Source organism: Perca flavescens, chromosome 8 (genome assembly GCF_004354835.1).
Source record: "Perca flavescens isolate YP-PL-M2 chromosome 8, PFLA_1.0, whole genome shotgun sequence".
In the NCBI taxonomy this organism is placed as follows: domain Eukaryota; kingdom Metazoa; phylum Chordata; class Actinopteri; order Perciformes; family Percidae; genus Perca; species Perca flavescens.
In genome coordinates, this window is record NC_041338.1 from 21,540,065 (window position 1) to 21,557,725 (window position 17,661).

Genomic DNA, 17,661 nt, shown 5'->3' on the forward strand with positions numbered 1-17,661 from the left:
GTCTCAAACTGGTTAGCCCACTATCCACTAGGAGGAGAGGAGAGGCTGTTGAGGAGCAACAAAACAATAAACAGCTACTACTACAAACCATCAGCGGAGTTCACGATACACGCCAGAGGAGTACCAACAAATAATTGAGACAACGCCATCGTATTTGCCTCGGAGTGAAGTAACAGCCATGTATCTGAACAGGGAAGAGGACAATAGCAAAGGTAAGATCCTGTCAAGAATTACCACTCTTTGCGAAGATCATCCTGACAGTTTCAAGGTGTTTCATTTCTGACCCGCTGTTTCTCTTTGAGGTGACTGCCTGACATGAAAAGCTGGGGATGCAGCCTACTGTCACAACATGTAGGCTGTATCTTTTTTTAAACAGCCTTCTCCTTTGACATGGACCGGTGATGTTAGTGAAAGTGTGGGCTGTCATTATGTAATATCAGTGCAGTTAATTGTCTCCTAGGACAAGGCTTATCGCTTGCCCAAATCCTGCATTTATTCCAATGCACCGTGAACGATTAATTGTGAACCTGTTGTAGACAGAGCCACTTATGCATCATTTTGCCGGTGTGCATTGCCCTGTGTTGTTAATTTTTTGGAAATGTACAATACCTACTTAAGGGCAACATAAGACAAGGTCAAAGCATATAGCTACAATGAAACCTAAGTGTATGGTGCTCCACAGCTCCTGACATCCTGAAAAAAAAAATACTAACAAAATGCAGTTTATTGCTTAGCGGGAGAGATAACCGTGCAGCAGCGAGGGGGGGGTAAAGAGGGTACAAAGGAGGCATATTTGAGTAATCTCTCCCACGTGTTTTTGAGGCGTGATTTCTTCTCTCTTCGGGTGCCCAGAAACATACTCGGCTCGTGTCCCCTGCTGTTACCATGAATCATAAAAAGCTCTCTGGGGCTAAGAGGTAATGCTAATTACCACCTAAATCTTCAGGTTAGAGGAGAATAACACCTGCTGCTACCGAGGACCGAGGAGAGAGGGGAGGAGGGGGTGTAAAAAAAAAAGCAAAAAGCAGAGTGGGAGGAGACATTTTTGTTCATTTTCCTGTGATGTGATCTCACCACACAAAAATATGATACTGTACTGAGATGTGTGCGAGCAACAGCATCCGTGGGTAGAAAGAGGACGGTAGCTGGCGATGAGAACCACCAGCTGTAATATGTTTACAGAAATACAAATGTAGCTTGCCCTTAAAAAAGACTGAAAAGGACAAGATAGCCTAGAAACACTTAAGCTACGTCCAAAAAAGTTTTTGAAAGTGATTTTTGTCCTATTCAGTAAGACATCTCAGTAAGGTCGCAAACTGACTGCAGTCCCATAAAATTAAGGGAATAGTTAGGCTTAAAAAGTCCTCCTAGCTATTGTTAAAATTTAAATAAAAAAAGTTGGAAAAAAAGTCCTCCTAGCTAACATTATCTTACATTATTACTATAGCCATAGAAATAGTAATGAATAATAATTAAATAAGTGTATGTTTTTTATATGGTTATAGCTCTACTGTGTATTTTGTTATTAACTGTTGCGAGTTGTCACTAGCTAGCAATAGCCTAGCTAAGTAATTTGCTGACCACATTTAAGTCAGGATATTTTAGATGCCAACTGAACTTAGCCTATCATTTTTTTGTCATCCATACTGATGCTAATTGAAACAAAATTTCATACCTTCATTTTACTTGCAAGTAACTAGGCTAATTAACATTAGCTAGCCGTGTTCCAGTTGGTGCTAGTTTTTTTCTTTACCTGAAAGTGTTGACAGGATTGCACATGGTTTTCAGCTGCTGAGTCCATTCACAGCTCAGGGAGGTGAGCTACCATCCAAATTCCCAGATTATTAACAAAGTCTTGTGAAGCCAGTATCAGTCAGTTGCCCGGTCGACCCGCCACCTTCGTCCAGACAACTATTAGATTGATTTCCATTCAAATTTGGTCTAGACATTCATGTTCCCCAGAGAATGAATCCTAGGGCATGTTCAAACGCAAAACGGTGTGCACTGTTTTACTACGGTTTCTGGTTTCGTGCAATGGGCTTTGATGTGCGATTTCTCTTGTTTGGTCAGAGGTGTTACCCAATCAGCAGCGACGTGTATGTAAACTTGTGGTATTAAAAAGGCAGCGCGCTTGCGCACACAACAGGGTGTGAAATGCACCACCGTTTCAGTTTAAATAAACGTTTTGGTATATTTTGTTGGGGCTGATCATGCCCCTAATGTCTGTTGATCACAGGCCCCCAGAAAAACTACTGTGCATATTTAGTCGGCTGCATATCATGGAAGTAAACCCGGAAGCTTAGAAACTTTTTGGCATGTATGCCAGACGAGCAACTCCATTGAACTGAATAGGCGCCATTTTGGGATCTGGTATCCAGCTATTAATATAGATCCATGGTTGATCACTTGTTATAAATAGGTTGACATTTTTGGCCTCATCATTTTATGACTTCATTTAGCGCGCCATCGATCAAACTGGAAATAACTACTGGAAACAGCTATCAATATATTGTTCAAACACATCTTCTTTGTAGCATCCATGTCTTTTTCCCACATAACAACTTTAAGCTCATGAACACACCGAGGTCGAAACAACAACTTCCCAAGTCTGGAAAAATGGGACCATCCCATGAGCACGTCAATGCAGCATGACACTCTAAACTAAGATGGTAAACATTACTTGCTAAACATAAGCATGCATTGTCATTGTGCGCATGTTAGCATGCCAACATTAACATTTAACTCAAAGCACAGTTGTGCCTAAGCACACAGCCTCACAGAACTGCTAGCGCTGCTAGCTCTTTCCTTGTTGAAGGTCAAAGAGGGATGCAAAGGGAAATGTCTGGAGCATAATAGACTGTATAGTGTATAGGAATTCAAGACCCAGAAGGTCATGTTAGTTAGTAGCAGGTGTTAGATGAGGGAGGAGAATTAGGAGTGAGCATTAGTGTGAGGTTCTGAAGTAATTAAATGCAAGATGGTGAGAGTGAATGCACCTGAAATCTGTTGCTAGACATGTTGGGTATTTGGCCCAAGCTAAGATAAAAAAAAAAGGCGGTTTTCCAGGGATTATTAGACTGCAGGTAAAGTAACAAAGTTATGAGTAGGCTGACTAGTAATGTGTTGGGGATACTCCTTTAAATGAGGAGTTCAATACTTGACTGGCATGCCTTTAATTGATTTATGTGAGTGGGTGTTCCTTTCCGGCGGGTGTTTCCCTCGCCGCACTGCTGTGGCCTTTAAATTCACACTGCGTCTCAAGGTGGAGTGGCAGGGAGATGGCGAAGGGTCTACCAGGGATATATTGATTATGGCCTCAAAGGATTAAGGAGAAGGGGGGGGGGGGGGTGAGGACAAACTGGTAGATCATATGTGAGCCTGACAATCACACAAACTACTAGCTATTGTGAAATACACATCTGAAAAAGACTGGATGTGGGCTCAAATCAATACTGAACATAAAAAAGTAAATTGTAGAAAGTCAAAAAGGGGTGAATGCTGCGAGTGGCACCCTACTATCGTCTCTTCAGTCTGATGGCTAAATGGCTTGTTATTTACACCCACTGGAAAACATTCAACAACTATTTAGACTACTAACTGATGTTCAGAATGCAGCAGTGTGGGCTCCTGTAGGGTTTGATTGTAGGCCATTAACAGACAACCTGGGGATGTTCAGACCATCCAGCCAACTTTTCTTTATCATGGTGAAAATAACAATTATAAAAAAGATTTGACTCTTTAATGGGGAGTTCCGTTTAAGAATGCATTTAGGTTATGTGTAGTCTACTCAGCAGATTAATTTGATTTATCACAAAACTAAAAAGGAAAAAAAAACAAGATTCCAGTTTTCGATGGGTGTGGCAGTCATCATTTTACTGTTTCCTTTGGCAAAAACAGGAATTTACTTTTTTGAGACTAAACACATTAGCGAATAGGCATAATAAACAGTATTTCAGAGTACTAAAACGCTAAAGATGTGAACAACCACTGACTATTAAAAACCAAATAATGAAAAGCCCATGCAACAGAAAAAAAGCTATTTAGAGCTCTAAGGGGTTGGATGTCATAGAGTTTAGGTTAAGTATAAATCTTTGTTTGCGGGAAGTAATAATTATCATCAATTCATTGATAGTTTATTCTCTAAAATGCTAGACAATAAAACAAACTGCACGTTTAAATTCCTAGAGGCCAAGGTGACATCTTCAAATTTCTTTTTTTGTTCGACCAACCTTCCAAAACCCGAAGATATTCAGTCTGCTGTCATATTGGACAATCAAAAGCAGCACATCCTCACATGGAAACTGGATCCAGGAAATATTTGGAATTTATGCTTGAAAAATGATTAATTAAAATCAAAATAGTTGCAGATTCATTTTCTGTTGATCAATAAATTGTTTCATCTCTACATGTCTGTATCTAGATTACAACCTTAAATCGCTTTTTAAAGAAAGATTTTCTCACATCAATACCTACTGTTTCTTAATGAATGATAATTATGAATAGACCAGATTTTTCTAATCTCAGTGAATAAAGTATTGGGTTAGTATGAGACTTTACACATAATAGTGTGTGTTTCTCCTTTTTAACTATCACCAGCAAGTGTGAAAAATCATGCAGGCGGCATCATCACCCCATGCACAAGTAGAAGACTGTCCCTACTTGTGAATTTTCTGTGCTACACAGATTCACTTCTATTCCCTCTTCAGCAGACATTTAAGCCATAAACTGAAGGGTTTCTTTCCAACAGAAACAGTGCGATTTTCAGCTTGTCAAACAGCGGGGGACCAGTACAGACCAGTGAATGAAGAGCTGTCCAGCTTCATCTATTGATGACTGTTTTGATGAACTGACTATAAAAGACTTGTTGGACAGGCGCTGATGCCTTTATTGATCAATTCCAGAGAAAATGGTTAAGGTACAGGTTAGGTTTGGATAGACTTATTCTGAGGGTTTACCTATGGTATGCATGTATTATGCATGTGATCACCCTGATCTGTATAACTGACAACACGCGGTGGATCAGTAATATAGTTTTATAGCCTCTGATTGTAGAGCAATGTCACCTTATGACATTTTACCTTGTTGTCTTATTGCAAAGTCCAGTTTGGTTCAGTCTAGTGCAGAAAAGTACAGTTACGATAAGTCTAGAAATAAAAAAAAAAAAATGGTGGCGAGCTTCACTTGTTTGCTTTGCAGCATAAAGTATTATCCTTCTGTGTTTGGACATTTTGTTATCTCTTGCTTTTTGTAGTGCTAAGTCTGGAGACAGAGTTTGTGCATCAGGGACAAATTGCCCTAAATTTAATAGACGTGTGGTCCTGTACTCTGGCATCCCACACTACCACTTGAATATGATATATAGTAAAACGTCAGCTTAACTATTGATTTAGGTTGATTCTGGCCATGGATTTGGGCTGGAGTCTAAATCTCCGGCCAGGAGTAACAAATCTAACTGACATAAGTTTGGCATGTGTGCCTGCACTAAGAGAAATCCTCATGTAGACTTTATTTGTTTTGGCATCCTAAAATGCAACCAAAAGGTTTGATGTTATTAAAAGAGGAGGAATACTATGAATGTAATATATATATATAGTTTATGGACATTTTCCTTTGTTCCAAGGACCTAATTCTGACGTAATTCCGTTGTTTTAGCCACTCTAGATGGCAATATTGGTGACAGTGGGAGCATATTAGCATGCTGACGAACCACTGTGCAGCCTAACAGAGCTGCTAGCATGGCTGTAGTTCTTGGCTCTTGTTAAAATTAAATAATCCAACTGGATTTTATTGGTCCATTTTCAGTTGTGGGCCCCTGGCTTTGTTACTGCCTTTCAAATGACAGGTGACAGCCATACAAATGCTCTTATATACATTTTCAAAGGTGTGGTTAAAGCTTTTGTATAGGTGTGATTTACTATAGCCACTTACCCCTAAATGAAAAGGCCTTCATTGCGCCTGGGGGTTTGGCAGTTCTTAGTGTACTATCTTGGTGGTGTATGACAATTCTTAGTGTGCATCAAAGGAAATGTAATGGGAAACTGAGGGAATTTCTGTGGAGTCTTTAACATGGTGTGAAGTATCAGCAGTGGTCTGTGAGTTCCTAACCTCTTTGTTATTATTGGCCTGTAGAAATTGATGATGTCCTGCTACTTCATGGCTGTTTTACTAATGTGATATGGAAAATTATTTGGGGGGGATTGCTTTGGCAGTCTTGTAATGTCCATGCCTCTTAGAGCAAAATGAATTGAAAAAGAAAAATACTATGCTTTGCTGCATTCAACAAGTCTATATTATCTATATTGATTAGGGCTGTCCTCGACTAAAGAAATTCTTAGTCAACTAACACTTATACGATTTTGTCAACTAATCGATTAGTTGATTTAATTGACAGAGCTGTGCGCTTTGAGAGGTGGTTAAGACTAGAAAAGCACAATATAAATGTAGTTAATTAACCATCTGTAAAACTGAGTTTCTCCACAATTAATCCTGCAAAAGCACCACTTTAAATCTTGTGTTTACCATAAATGTGCTCAGAAGTTTCTTGGAAATAAGTAATTAAGCATGAATAAGCATAAAAAAATGACTAATTGACTAAAGAAATCTTAGTCGACTAAGACCAAAACGACCGATTAGTCGACTAATCGACTAAGAGGTGGCAGATCTAATATTGATCAAACCTAAAAGGAAGATGGACATATTCATTCATGATTCCCTTTATTTTCTCTGGCTAACATTGTTTAAAGCATACAAGCTATTCTGTGGTCTTGTCAGCCCGCTGTATTGATATCAGATGTTGAGTCAATGAAAATGTCATATTTTACAGCAAAGCCTGAATTAAAAGCAGTAGATTCAGTCTGTGAGCATCAGATTGATGAACATAATTGCATCAGAGACTTTTTGATATGTAAGGTACATAAATTGGCAGAGGAATAGCGTAATTGTAGAGAGCGATAAATCAGCCCATTTGACATTTAATAGATCACTTCATCACTTGAGCTTAGGTTTATTTAGCTTTGAATGAACAGTCAAACAGTTAACAGCTCCAATTTATTATACAGATGTATGTTGTGAGCTAAGCCACTGGAAAAATCTCAAGGATCACTGGAGTCAGAGGAACAGGCTACAATGCTGCAATGGAGGCAATTAGATGCTTTTGTAGGAACACCTGCAATGAAACAGATTTGGACCTGCTGTTTCACTGTTCCACTGAGAGAGCTCATCATCCTCCTCGGTTGCACAGGAAGCCGTATCAGCTGATTAGAGCAAAGCCTAATCACACTTTGAATCATCAAGCAATATACGTTGCAAAGAAATAAAATTGCATTTGTGAAGAATAGAAGAAAAAAATCAATGACTTTTTATTGATAACCCTATAGTATGGTTGAAATACCACACTTACTGTACATAACGTGAAGTTAGTCTTATGTAATGTAAGGTGATGTTGTATACTGTATCAGACTTATTTTATTACACTTGTTTGACCTCATATCAAATTAATGATGCACGTTTTTTTTTTATTACACAGTATAAGAAATCAGACACGATCCATATTTGAGACTTGTTGATACAGTTATTCTTCTGGTGGACTCTCTCTCAGCTGACTGGGTTTTAATTCTCGTCTCTCTGCCATGTTTTGTCTCTTTCTCCTCTGTGTCTTGGGGAGGACGAGGAAAAAGGACAACGCCGGTTAACATCAGCCGGTCATGGGAAGAGTGATAGAAAGCAAGAGGTAGAGAGGCAGACAATAGAGTGGAGGCCAGCGTGAAAAGATGTGGAGAGCAGTAGAGACAGAGGGAGAGGGAGAAGCAAAGAACAAGCCCTGGAGTGCTAGCCAGTCAAGGTCAAACAGAGGAGAGGAGGCCCTGAGTGAATGTGTGTGTGTGTGTGTGTGTGTGTGTGTGTGTGTGTGTGTGTGTGTGTGTGTGTGTGTGTTTAACGGGAAAAACAGTGAGGATACATAGTAAAGAATGAAGGGTCTGTGACAGCGGATTGGTTTAGTCTGGGATCGGGGATTTTATGGGGGAGGGATGAAGAATGGAAGTAGTGGAGGGAAAGGAAGAGATAAAAAGAGCTTGTAATATGGCTTCACACCGCTCTTCTAAAACTTAATAGTCTCTTAAATCCTCAATGTATGTCAGGAATGGCTTGATAATTTTGTAAGTTTTTACATTCTTGACTCAGAGGCAGTGTGGTAATTTGTTTTTATGTTTATGATTATACTGCATCTGTGTGCATGTGAAGTGAACGTTTTCATGTATGCTGTTACATAACCATCCTGACTCGTTGTGTTGATCCATGTTCTCTTGGCAGTCTCTTTCTCTTATTCTCTCTGTTGCCCCCACCACCACCACCACCACCACTCATTGACCCTTGCTGTCTCGTTGCTACGATGCATTCTGTAGATTAAATGCAATAGCTCTGCAGGTACATCTTACCACCTCTCTGTCCTCTGAGAGCAAAGAGACAAGAGTAAGAACCCGTTAATCCCATCCAGAGAATTTGCTCTAGTTTTGATTAGTGATGAAGAAAGGGAGACTATTGCATAATGGATAGCCCGGTGCTTGTCATCTTAGGATCAAGTGTTTGGAAAGGGGGATTGTGGTTTGCTGAGAACATTCTTTATTCGGTTATCCCAGCAGGATGCAAGGAGTCACTTGGAAATGTGATCACTGCTGTCTCGTCAAACATATTAGCTCTGTTTGCATCTCACACCCAGGAGAGATTACACGTGTGAGCAGTTGCCATAGTGTTTTGGAGCACCAAGGTGCTGAAAGATCTGAGGTGGCTGGGGTGCTCTGTGGCATTATCTCTCTGGAGCAATGGTGTGTGGAGTCGTGATAACGTATGATGACTTTGTTTGCAGGAGGTCAAGAGTTCACCCTGTGGGTGGCCAGTCAAGTCAATCCCAGCTCTTACTGTTGTTGTTTCACATGTTTCGCCTCTGGTTTAATATGTTCATGCTCCATTGATGTTATTTTATTTTACTTTTTAGAAAAATGTCCTTTTTCCTATCTGTCATCCTAAAACACATTCACCAACACTAATGCTCACATTAAACCTCAAGTGGTCACACAATCGCATTCAGTCGAAGACTCCCAGTAAATTCTTGGCCAATTATTTTGTTGACAGACATAATTACCATTCCAACGAGTAATTAACGCTTTCCACGCCATGATTTTACACAGATGAAAAGTAATAGCTTCTGTAATAATGGTTTCAAAGCATTTGACAGCTACAGACTGTAATTGTACTCATCTTAAACAGACCCTGCAGAGCTGACCCGCAGTGTACGACACTGTACAAATGACCCTTAATGTTTGTATTTTTATATTGGACAGCTGATTGAATAGAGACAGACAGGAAATGAGAGAGTAAGGGGTATGATGTGCAATAAAGGTCCCCAACTGGAATCAAACCAGGGACACTGCTGATATATTGTATCTTCTTAACCATCATCCATCCCCAAGGGCATCCCGGCCCTTAGCTTAGATTGAAACAAACTGCCCTAAGTAATACGCTTAAGGAGCCAGAAAACTCATAACTGCTTTTTGAATGGTCAAATAGCGTCTGATCCCCTAGTTAGTTAGTTAGTTCCAATTAAAAATGTTTTAATAGTTTAAAAAAAATGTGGTAAAGGAAGAAAGGTATACAGAAAAAAGACTTCGTAGCAAAAATAGCTCCCACACAATGCCAACACTTTTTTTGTGAAAAGGAAGACAGGTGAAAAACAAAGTGAACGTTTTTACAGAAGATGTATCATGCTGTATGTTTCAGTACAGCATGTTCCACAAGCTTGTGCGTGTGCATTCATTTCTGTGTTTGTGTGTGTAGCCGCCCTGTCTCTTGGTATTTACCAAAAAGTGTGGGATTTTGTGTGAGCCACCCTGTATCTGGCAAGGTAGTCAGACTGACAGATTGGACTGTATGAGTGCCATCTCCTCAGCTTGGCTGCCTGAGCGTTTCTCCCTTGTTCCTCCTTCCTCTCTCCTTCCTCCCTCTGCCTCATCTCCCTATTACCCTGCTTCAGTGGTGACCAGCAGGGCAAGAGATATTTTTCCTTCATTTGCCTTATCTAGCTAGCTGTATAGATAGGCCCTCTCCCTGTATTAAGTCAACTCACTGTTCCATAACTGTAGCTACATGACCTGATGGATCAGTCGTCCAAGTCTGTCTCCCCTGCGCTCAAGCCAAGGAGGTAGCTTGTGGCAGTGTGAGGTTAAAATACGAGAGATGGAAGCGAGCGCTCTGTGTGTCCTTGCAATACCCTCCTCCATTACAGCTGTTCTCACTCTGTGGCCGCATCAGGACTAGTTAGAAAATACACAGATACTGTAGATGAAGAAGAAGAGGGAGCTATTGTTTTACAGAACAGAACAGAACGGGGCTGGGTCATGATAGGATTCAAGAGAGTTATGTGTGTGTGTCTCTCTGTGTGGGGAGAGTTTACTCAAACTTTTACCAGAAGCATAGTGAAGATGATAGAAAGATATATTTTCAGCAACAGCTATCAGTATGTCCTCATTTTGCTCTATTTAATTTTGGCGTAGTGAAAAAGATAACATTTTAGTGGACACATTTACGTTTCACATCTGCTTTAGGTGAATTAATTTGTTTAAAATTGGCATCTTTTGTGCTTGTGATGGCCCACTAGAACTCTTTGAGGAGAATGGGATGGAGGGAGCAGAGGGAGAGGAGGAGGAGCAGGAACTAGGAGTAATGAGCACAGGCAGGAAGGACAGATGATGGGAAAACCTGACAGACAAAAGAAACTCTCTACACTGGATTCACATGACTTATTGGGAAATGGAAAACCTGGGGAAGCAGGGGGGCTTGGGATTCATCGACTGAACGTTTAGCTAAAGAAAAGCAATGCTTACCCCATTCACAGTCTAACTAGAGTACCTGTTATAAACACAAAAAGATCAAATTACTTTTATTCTTGTTATTGTTCACTCTCCTCCCACTCCATCTCCAAACATGATCTAGATTACTGTTTTTGTTGCTCCTCTTGATTCGCCACCAGCCATCTAACTTTTTGCGGTTGCAGGCTTATCATCCTATGTTTACCTTGGCAGCGGCGTGAATTGGTGCAGCTGGAAGAGCACAATGAATTGGATGCAAGCAATTGTGCATGCATGGGAGTGAGCTGAGAGTGCTCAGCCCCGGACTCAGTAGAGCTGAGACACAGCAGATTGGGCTGGCTCGTCCAAGCAGTACATTTCTGATTGGTCTGGGCTACAAAGCTGAAATGTGCCTTTTGTGCCACTTGTCCACAAATCTGACGTTCTATAGAAATATCTCTCCCTCTTTTTCTCTCTCACGCTAATGAACAGCAGTGCTTTTCTACAACCACAGATAATTTTTTGTATATGCAACCCTCATTGATTAATGCCCCAAGACCCTTCTTAGTGATTATGGCTCTCAAGCTTGGGAGGGGCCATTGATACCCTTAATGAGTCATAAAAGGCGAAAAAATTATACACTCCAATAGTCCTGACATTGGGTGATATTTCAATATTTGGCCACTCACTCTGGGAGTCTATTTGCCCACAGAGTTGGCACATGCTCAAATGCCCTCAGACATGCATTTGCACAAGTAAACAAGGAAATCTTGACTCTCCAGTCCCATGGTGCGCTCAGGATATTTGGGTACAGGCAGGATCCTGCCGCACAGCCTGGAAAAACAAACACGCAGGTCAAACAGAGAGCTCCCAGAATGCACTGTAATTCAGCTCAGCTCACTCACCACCAACATAAGCATGTTGATTATATAATCAAAACAAGAAGCCTGAATGCCAAAAACACTATAAAATAATTGTCATGCTATCATCCAGAGTGCTGACTCTACAGTGCATCCTGCCTGTGGTGATCTTCCTCCCCGGATCGTTACGTTTGTGAGCTGTAATATGAGACTGATTGTGCTTGATTATGTTGTTTTATATGTGATTATCCATTTGATAATGACAGTGTATTGTTTGCCCACCAGTGACGGTCAGCACACTCTTAACGAGATGATGGAGGTCTTCACTTGTTAATTGAGCTATCATAAAGATGGATAATGCATGCATAGAGACATAGTATCTGCCTCTCACACCATTTTACCCTGGGGTATATCTGTTCCACCCTTGTTTCTGAGTCCATTGTCCTCCAATTCACACGGCTTAATTACAGAGCAAAAGAGGGAGGAGGTGAGGACAAAGTGGCAGAAACATGAAATATGCGAGAAGAAGCTTTAAGCATGTTGCTAGAGGAGGTAAAATTGGTGCATGAGAACAGCTGTGAGAAACTGATGCTATGATAGGGAGAATGTTCATAATTAGGACTTTTTTTTAGAAGTAGCATTTCTTAAGAATTACAGTAAATATTTGATGATGGCTTCATTCTGAAATCCCCCTCTGAACAGACTCTGACTCTGAAGGCAAACACATAATAAGTGCTTTTGGGATTTAGGAGGCACAGGTTCAGTTATTCACATTTATTAAAGGTATTTTATCAATATAAATAAAGTTGTGAATATTGATAAATGTATCAAATTGAATAAATAATAAACAAGACACCACTCTGGACTCCGGGACCAATAACTGAACTGTGGATACAGTCTCAAAGGGGTGTGTTCTCTTAAAATAGCAGATATTAATCGGCTAATTCACGTTTATAAAGTGAACAGTGAAGGAGTGAATCCGAGCACTGACCCATCATAACCAACTGTTATTACAACACATACACACATAATCCATCTTTAAATATAATAATAAGGAGACACCAGTATATATATGCATCTGTGTGTGTGTGTGTGTGTGTGTGTGTGTGTGTGTGTGTGTGTGTGTGTGTGTGTGGTTAGTAAAAGGGAGAGAGATACACACAAGGTAAGGCAAAACCAACATGAGATTCAAACTTATGGCAGGAAAGTTTAGTTTAGTCAACTAAGAGCTCCTGTGTGTGTCACTAGAGTTCTGATCTTTTGAACGAAGAAATTTAAAGAAAAAATGTATTAACCTTATCCAGAGTAGGATGTAACTAACACGTCCGAACGCCATGGGACAACACAAATAGTTTAGCGTATTAAGCATATAAACAAAGCAGCAAACACCGTGATTAAAGCACACAATATATAAATCTGGACGCAGCTGTCCAATTCACATATTTATATATAGTGATGATTCTCTCCGACCAATCAGTAGTCTGCAGGTTTTCACGTCACCTTTTGGTATCGCCTCAGCTTGCTTGGATCCTCGACGGAGGTGATACTAAAAAAAGTACCTGTTGCCAGGTACCAGGGACTTTTTTTCATAATGGAAAACCAAAAAATGCGAGTAGCTACCATGTAATGGAAAAACGCCAGTACACAGCAAAAGAGCTCATAAATAACACACTAATTAATTATCTCTAATTAATTACTTGAGATCGCTTCCTGTAGCGATTTAGGTGTGCTTTAGACCTTTTTATTTCTCCCGGTGGGCTTTCCGAGTTGAACAAAGACGGGGCCGCTCCTCTGCGAGTTTAATGGAAAGCTGCTCCTTCTAGTGGCAGCAAAGGAAACAGCTAAGTCAACTTAATGAAGAAAAAGTGCCGGTCTTAGAAGTTATTCTCCTCTTTAGTGAACAAGACGGTGGTACTCTCTCCCTTCTGCAGGTTAGATGAAATGGCTGGTTGAACAGCGATTTCTCAGAATCCACAACATGTTAAACAAAAACGGTTGACTGTGCATCTCCTGAAGCAGCCGCAGTGGAAAGACAAGGGTGTGGTAACCTGAGTCTGTGTCCTGGGTGACACTGCAGGGAATCCCCAGTGTTTCCGTGAGTCTCGTCCAATGGGAAGCCAGGACCTGAATTCAAACCTAAAGGTAACACTTAGGTGAGACCTGCAACATCTGGTGTGTTTTGCCGCCTGTTGGCTTGTCTAGGCTGTGTCTCTGCAAGTAGGCCTTTCCTTTGTTAGGGCAGGCCACGTGTTTGATTAAAGCGTCCACATGGTTAGGTTCTAACACCGCACATCAGACATGGCTGAAGATTGACAGGCATGTGGCTCCCAGCTTCTTCTGACAGTCTTCCTCCTTCTTAAAGCGCCTGACAAGCCTCATTAAGGACTGTTCACGGAGGCTCCATTGACATGAGACATACCCAGAAAGGGTCTTGTATAAAACATACAATGTCGCCCAATGTTATATAGCAGAGCCTATACAGGGATCTAAAGCGTTTTGTGCTGTAGATGTATGTGTGGTATTTACTTTCAGTCCCTGTATTACATGTTGGTGTCTGAGTTGTAAGAAATGACAGGCCTTGTTTTAACAGTGGGAATATTATCATTCAGTGCAGAGCGATTTTGCACTCACCTCTGTTTCAGTCTAACTCCAGAGCCACATTCACACCCTCTCCTTTACCCCTCTGTAATATTAATATAATGTAATAGGCTATTTGTATTAAATATTTAATTCTGTGTCATATTTGCATCTCATAAATGGCTAGTCAGTATTACTTAAGATTACCTTTGAAATTTAAAAACTTGCAGGACTAGGACAGAATGAGAATGGCAGAAGAGCATTGGAGGAGTGGAGCTTCGGGAAGTTCACTGAAAAAAATGCTTCCTATGTCCTTTTGGCGGCTCCATTTTCCTCTTCTGCTTTTTCTTTTTCTAAACACAGCGCTCTCTTCTCCGTCGCCCTCTGTCTATTACCCACTGTTTGCAGCAGCACTTTGTGTAATGTGCTCCAGACAGATTTGACAGGCTGGATGTGGACCATAAAATACCTCCTGTTAGAGTACTATCTACCAAGAGATCACAAGCCTAGGTATGTAGAGTCTGGGAGGTTTAGGTGGAAGAGTGAAAAAGAGTGGCAGGTGAAGCCTAGATCATGAGGAAACCAAGATTTTTCACAATACATGTTTAAAGGTTTTATTAAACATTCCTAAATTAAATTTTAAATACATGGGTTTCATTTAAATTAGATTAGTAATATTCCAGTAGAACATTAAAGTACATTATCTTTGAGGTGTAAAGACACAAAACCAAACATACACAATCGTTTGATGCTCTGGTTTTAAGAATAACTTCTTTTGAGCTTTGATATGTGCTGAGTGGTTATATTGGAGTGTATGACCATATTTATAGTGCTGACCTGAGGTTATTACTGTGTGCAGTGATAGGGAAGAAAAATCCATTGCGTGCAGTCATTGTCGTGCTGTTCCACTGGTTTGAGGCAGTACTGTTGGATGTTCTAAAATCAGGCTGTGCACTCGATGCTCCACCTGTTGGATGCTGCTTTGCATTCTGAATTGGGAATGGAAACCTGCATGTCTGATTAAGCCACTCGTTGAACCACTTGCATAGGTGCATTTACAGATGTGGCTCTCTGCTTTGTTCATTCTTTTTCTACAAAATATTTAGCCATGCAGCTGGACAGTAAGCTGTCATTTTAGCATGAAACGTAATTGGAAGAAATCTCTGTAGCGTATAATTGTATTCAGTCATAATACTGTGATAACTTAATTTTAAGGTCATTCTTAAGTATTTGCCAACAACAGTTGCATGGTAGTGTTAATGATCTTTGTTTTTACTACATTCCAAAGTGTGCAAACAGACACGCAGTCACATACATGCCTAAAATCTCAGATTCCTTTCATTTCTTTACTGAGGCTCTGTTTGCATTTAGAACCAAAAAGCATCTTATCTGATCACCAGTGAGCAGGTCTAAACACAGGTGTAATTGCACACACACAGCTTTGAGGCTTTTCTGGGATTGAATTGCTCAAACAGCATTCAGAGGGGGTCACTGATGCATGTGACTGAATATTCAATGTAACGTGAAAGCAAGGGCCGTGGGGTCATCTTCAACTTTGTACAACATGCATACAGCACGACAAGTTGTTTGTGCAAAAAGCATGGATGGTGTTTTGAAGTCGATTCATGATGGGAGGTACCAAACTCTTTCTCACCATTTCTGTCTCTGTTCAGCAGGGCCTTTATTGACAGGACAGCTGAAGACATGGAAGGGGAGAGAGAGGGGGAATGACACGCAGCAAAGAGCCACAGGTCGGAGTCAAACCTGGGCCCGCTGCGTCGAGGAGTAAACCTCTATATATGGGCGCCCGCTCTACCAACTGAGCTATCCGGGCGCCCATGTGGTCACTTTTAGACACATTCTGGAGCCAAGTGTGATTAATCTAGACACATTCTGGATGCAGTTGGTCTGAACAGGTCTGAACAGGGCATGAAACACATGCTGTTCTCTGACAGGATTATGGGCCACCAGCCACAACAATAAGGCTAAGTAGGATTTGTCAGAATTATGGCCAACTGGAAAAGGGAGAAAAAATATGTAATATAAACACTATTTGTTCTGATGAAACTATAACCCACTTGGCAACCATCACGGTCTGCAACAAAGTGCAAAAAGATGCACAATTGTTTTAGGGGGGAAATTAGTGATATGAGTGATGAGTAAGCCTTGCCTTTTCCTTTTTGGCTTTGCAGTGGAAAGCAGGCTAATAAAAAGCTCTAAGCATCTGTAGGCCTGCGTGCCCATGCTCGCTCTCTGTCTTCCTCCAGCCGCAGCCAGCCATACGCATGATCTTGTCCCCCCCTCCCCAGCCTCCAGCCCCCCAACAAGTACAGCCTCGAGGTAGGGCATGCTGGCAGTCCTCTGCGCTTGATTTTATATTTCACATACTCTGGACTAGTCCTATTTTGGGTGCTTTTTGAGCAAAGGTTTACACAATCTCTCCAGGCCAGATGCAGAAAGAAGTGACACTTCAGACCCCTTCCCCTACATATTATTACATCATCCATTTATGACCACTCAACAATACATCACGCAGGAACGCTGTGGAGATGGCACTTGTCATTCCGCCTGCTTGCTGGAGACCAGGGGTCGAGGGTCCAAAAGGGAAGCACGCATTTTTGTACTGTTTGTATCCATTCTCCTTTCTGTTCCTTTTCGACCCCATTTCCCTCATCTCAGGTCCCGTTCTCCACGACTGTCAGCCTACACAGGAATCCTCCAGAACAGCCTGGTGAATCACCCTGCATCCACAGGCTAAGCACAGCACACGTTCTAACAATTACACAAATAGGCATGGACACATACCCCCACACACACACACATACTCCCCTCTGAACCTTACATTTCATCTGTGCATCAATTAGTGCTTTGAAATGTTATAGTGCTAGCCACTTTACACATACCCATTAGATAACTGGCAGTGATTTGGGTAAAACCATTCCATTAACTTGTGAATAGCGACTGATTTTCAAACAGAAGTCATGTATTCAGTCCACAAAACACTTAAGTGCTTGATCTAATATTTATTTTAGTTTTCTGACTTAATTGCATTGTTTTTTTTATGCCTTTTGATTTTTTTAACTAAGAATCTACAGCACATTAGCATAGCAGCAATGCTTTGAGCTAAATGCTAATGTCAGCACACTAACATGCCCACAGTGACAATGCTAACATTCGGATTTGTAGCAGGTATAATGTACACCATATTAATCTATAGTTTATGGTGTTAGCATGCTAACATTTTATAGTTATTAGCACTAAGTACAGCTGAGACTGATGGAAATCTCATTGTCTTTGTAAGTATTTGGATATAAACCAAAGTATTGAAAAAATTAAAATGTTGATGGTGCAAGATGGGAAGGGATCACCAAAGTTCCTATAAT

At 40.8% G+C, this 17,661-nt stretch overlaps 1 protein-coding gene across 2 annotated transcripts in view; it reads left to right on the forward strand.

Moving 5' to 3' along the window:
• The window catches only part of syt7a (synaptotagmin VIIa), a 71,859-nt gene continuing 54,198 nt past the window's right edge, over positions 1–17,661 (forward strand). For both annotated transcript variants that reach the window (XM_028584158.1, XM_028584160.1), the window contains exon 1: positions 1–212. In XM_028584158.1, the coding sequence (XP_028439959.1) occupies positions 179–212 (34 nt within the window). In that variant the 5' untranslated portion in view covers positions 1–178. The remainder of the gene's footprint in view (positions 213–17,661) is intronic.